Raw genomic sequence first — 3146 nt, 5'->3', positions numbered from 1 at the left:
TTCATATCACAACCTCACAACTCGTGAGCTTAGAATGATAAGGTTCTATCTCCGTTTAGGGCAGTTCAGAGATATTGAGCGTCAAAGTTTTTACATTCCGTTATGTTCTGTGAGATGGAACCTTTGTATTTGATGAATTACTAACAAAAAAATGTCAACATTTTAAAAAATAACACCACACAGGCATTAATAAACACCTAATGGATCAGATTAAATTTTGACAAAAATGGAGATAGAACCTTATAATTCTAACGTCACTCTCTCTCTCTCTCTCTCTCTCTCTCTCTCTTCTCTCTCATCTCTCTCTCTCTCTCTCTCTCTAGGTATGATCCAGGCTCTAGGAGGCTTCTTCTCCTACTTTGTAATCCTGGCTGAGAACGGTTTCCTGCCCAGTAGACTGGTGGGCATCAGGCTGAACTGGGAACGACCGCTCCTGCAACGACCTGGAGGACAGCTATGGCCAGCAGTGGGTAAGTAAGAGCCTCCCCTAGCGACTAACGTCAGCCTCCTCTGATGTCGTAGCGAGCTAGCTAGTCACATATTTTCACACCACAAACTCAAGTTATTGAATGAGTGTGTTGTCCTATCACCCCCCCACCCCCTGCCCCCTCCCCCCTCCCCCCGCCCACATCTCACCACTCTCTTCTCTCCTCTGTCTGTTCTGTAGACGTATGAGCAGAGGAAGATTGTAGAGTTCACCTGCCACACAGCCTTCTTCGTCAGTATCGTGGTGGTGCAGTGGGCCGACGTCATCGTCTGCAAGACCAGGCGTAACTCTGTCTTCCAGCAGGGCATGAAGTAAGTCTGCGCCTCTCCTCTCCACCCCATCCTGTGGTTGTCCGGGGGCGACTTTTGGTTGTCCGGGCGACTTGTCTTCCTGTTTTTTGTCCGGGCGTTAGTGTCCTCATACTCAAAGTAAAGTCTGTCTGTCTCTCTGAACAGCCTGTCTTACTGTCTGTGTCTCTGAACAGCCTGTCTGCTGTCTGTCTCTCTGAACAGCCTGTCTGTCTACTGTCTGTCTCTCTGAACAGTCTGTCTGTCTACTGTCTGTCTCTCTGAACAGCCTGTCTGTCTACTGTCTGTATCTCTGAACAGCCTGTCTGTCTACTGTCTGTCTCTCTGAACAGCCTGTCTGTCTGCTGTCTGTGTCTCTGAACAGCCTGTCTTACTGTCTGTCTCTCTGAACAGCCTGTCTGCTGTCTGTCTCTCTGAACAGCCTGTCTACTGTCTGTCTGTGTCTCTCATACGTCTGTGGCGTCTGTTTCTTCCTCTCAGAAATAAGATCCTGATCTTTGGCCTGTTTGAGGAGACGGCCCTGGCTGCCTTCCTATCCTACACCCCAGGCATGGACGTGGCACTCAGGATGTACCCCCTAAAGTGAGTGGTGTTAACAACACACACACACACACACACACACACACACACACCATGCACACACACACACACACACTCACACAAATTGTTATGTTTGTGTACGCCTCCCTTTACATTCATATCTACCCCCTCTCTCTCTCTCTCTCTCTCTCTCTCTCTCTCTCTCTCTCTCTCTCTCTCTCTCTCTCTCTCTCTCTCTCTCTCTCTCTCTCTCTCTCTCTCTCTCTCTCTCTCCCTCTCTCTCCCTCTCTCTCCTCTCTCTCTCTCTCTCTCTCTCCTCCAGGCCCAGCTGGTGGTTCTGTGCATTCCCTTACAGTTTGCTCATCTTTGTGTATGATGAGATCCGAAAACTGCTCCTCCGCCGGAACCCTGGAGGTATGCATCTGTCTGCTTCTCTCACACATAAACACACAGAGTTCTAAATGTTCTTATCTTAAAATTCCGGAATTTCTCACATTAGACGTACCAGTTTACCTAGCCTTACCCAGAGTTTATATCGTAACGTTAGAATTATAAGGTTCAGGTTCTATCTCCATTTTTGGTCAAAATTGAGTTTTTTACATAATCTGATCCATTAGGTGTTTATTAATGCCTGTGTGGTTATTTTTAAAATGTTGATTTTTTTTTGTTAGTAATTCATAAAATACAAAGGTTCCATCTCACAAAACATAATGGAATGTAAAAACTTTGACGCTCAATATCTCTGAACTGCCCTAAACGCAGATAGAACCTTAGAATTCTAAGCTCACGATCTGCTAGTTGTATAATTCCAAACATAAGTAAATGATAACACCTCTCTCTCTCTCTCTTTCTCTCTCCCTCTCTCCTGATGCAGGTTGGGTGGAAAAGGAGACGTACTATTGAGCGGAATGGAAACCTTCTTCTTTACTCACACCCCTTACATCTTCCATTTATTTCTCCCCCCCCCCCTCCTCCACTTCATCCCTGGCAAAAATGCACCTCCAGATGCCCCCGCCCCCCTCTTAACGACAACAACCGCCGCTTCGAAGCAATTTTCATCACGACTGCCCCAAAGATTAAAAAAACAGCAAAGCACCTTTACGACTTTCTTACATCAACCCACCCCCCCACCCCACCCCCCCCCCACCCCCCACCCCATCTCCTATGATACTCTTTGCATGTGTTCTCTCACTGCTGTGTACATAAACCAATATATCTACCAAACGGCAGCTGCATATTGTGTATGTAGATTTGAATGAGCTATGATGCAAAGGGAGTGTCTACGCTCTGCAAAAAAGGGCCATCCTGCTCTTCCCTCTCCCCCGCTCTCACCCGTCTTTCTCTAATACCTCTGGTTCCTCCTCCGCCCCCTCTCTTCCGTCCTCCTTCTGTGACCCCTTTTGCTTGTCCTCCGATCACACACAGATATACAGATCACAAGCGAGATCCCACTGCTAACACCAATCGACAAAACCGTCCACCTCTCGCCGTCTCCTGTCTCGGACGGAGTTGATCTCTCCGTCTTTTCTCTCCACGCATTCCATTTTCCTTTCCTTCCTTCCTTTCTTCTTCAGGCCACAGTGTTGTTGTTTTTTAATATATGGGGTAGGGGGGGGGGGTTCAATGATTTTACTTGTTTTTTTATTTCTATGAAAAAAGGGAGGGGGGGTTTGTGAGAGCTGCTTCCCTCATTTTAGGCATAACAAAGCACACCTCCGCCACAGCATCCCAGTCTCCCCCGTTCTGTCCCTCCCGCCTCTCTCTGTCTCTCACGCCCTCCCCCTCCCCTCCCACTACTGTCTCTCACGTCC

At 47.7% G+C, this 3146-nt stretch overlaps 1 protein-coding gene and 1 pseudogene across 2 annotated transcripts in view; both read left to right on the top strand.

Moving 5' to 3' along the window:
* Positions 1-38, top strand: part of LOC308166260 (sodium/potassium-transporting ATPase subunit alpha-3-like) — a gene marked incomplete at its 3' end in the record, with an annotated part of 21108 nt that extends 21070 nt beyond the window's left edge. Inside the window, exon 10 of the mRNA XM_080540528.1 lies at positions 34-38. Within this exon, the coding sequence (XP_080396654.1) occupies positions 34-38 (5 nt within the window). The remainder of the gene's footprint in view (positions 1-33) is intronic.
* Positions 39-325: 287 nt separating this feature from the next.
* LOC308166106 (sodium/potassium-transporting ATPase subunit alpha-3-like) lies at positions 326-2334 on the top strand (annotated as a pseudogene). Its single transcript, XR_013938047.1, has 5 exons — positions 326-470; positions 668-798; positions 1276-1377; positions 1658-1749; positions 2210-2334. The product of XR_013938047.1 is annotated as a sodium/potassium-transporting ATPase subunit alpha-3-like (transcript).
* The last annotated feature ends 812 nt before the right edge of the window (positions 2335-3146 follow it).

The sequence above is a fragment of the Nansenia antarctica genome, assembly GCF_963989245.1.
Source record: "Nansenia antarctica genome assembly, chromosome: 10".
NCBI lineage: Eukaryota > Metazoa > Chordata > Actinopteri > Argentiniformes > Microstomatidae > Nansenia > Nansenia antarctica.
This window is presented reverse-complemented; position numbering and strand designations above follow the sequence as displayed.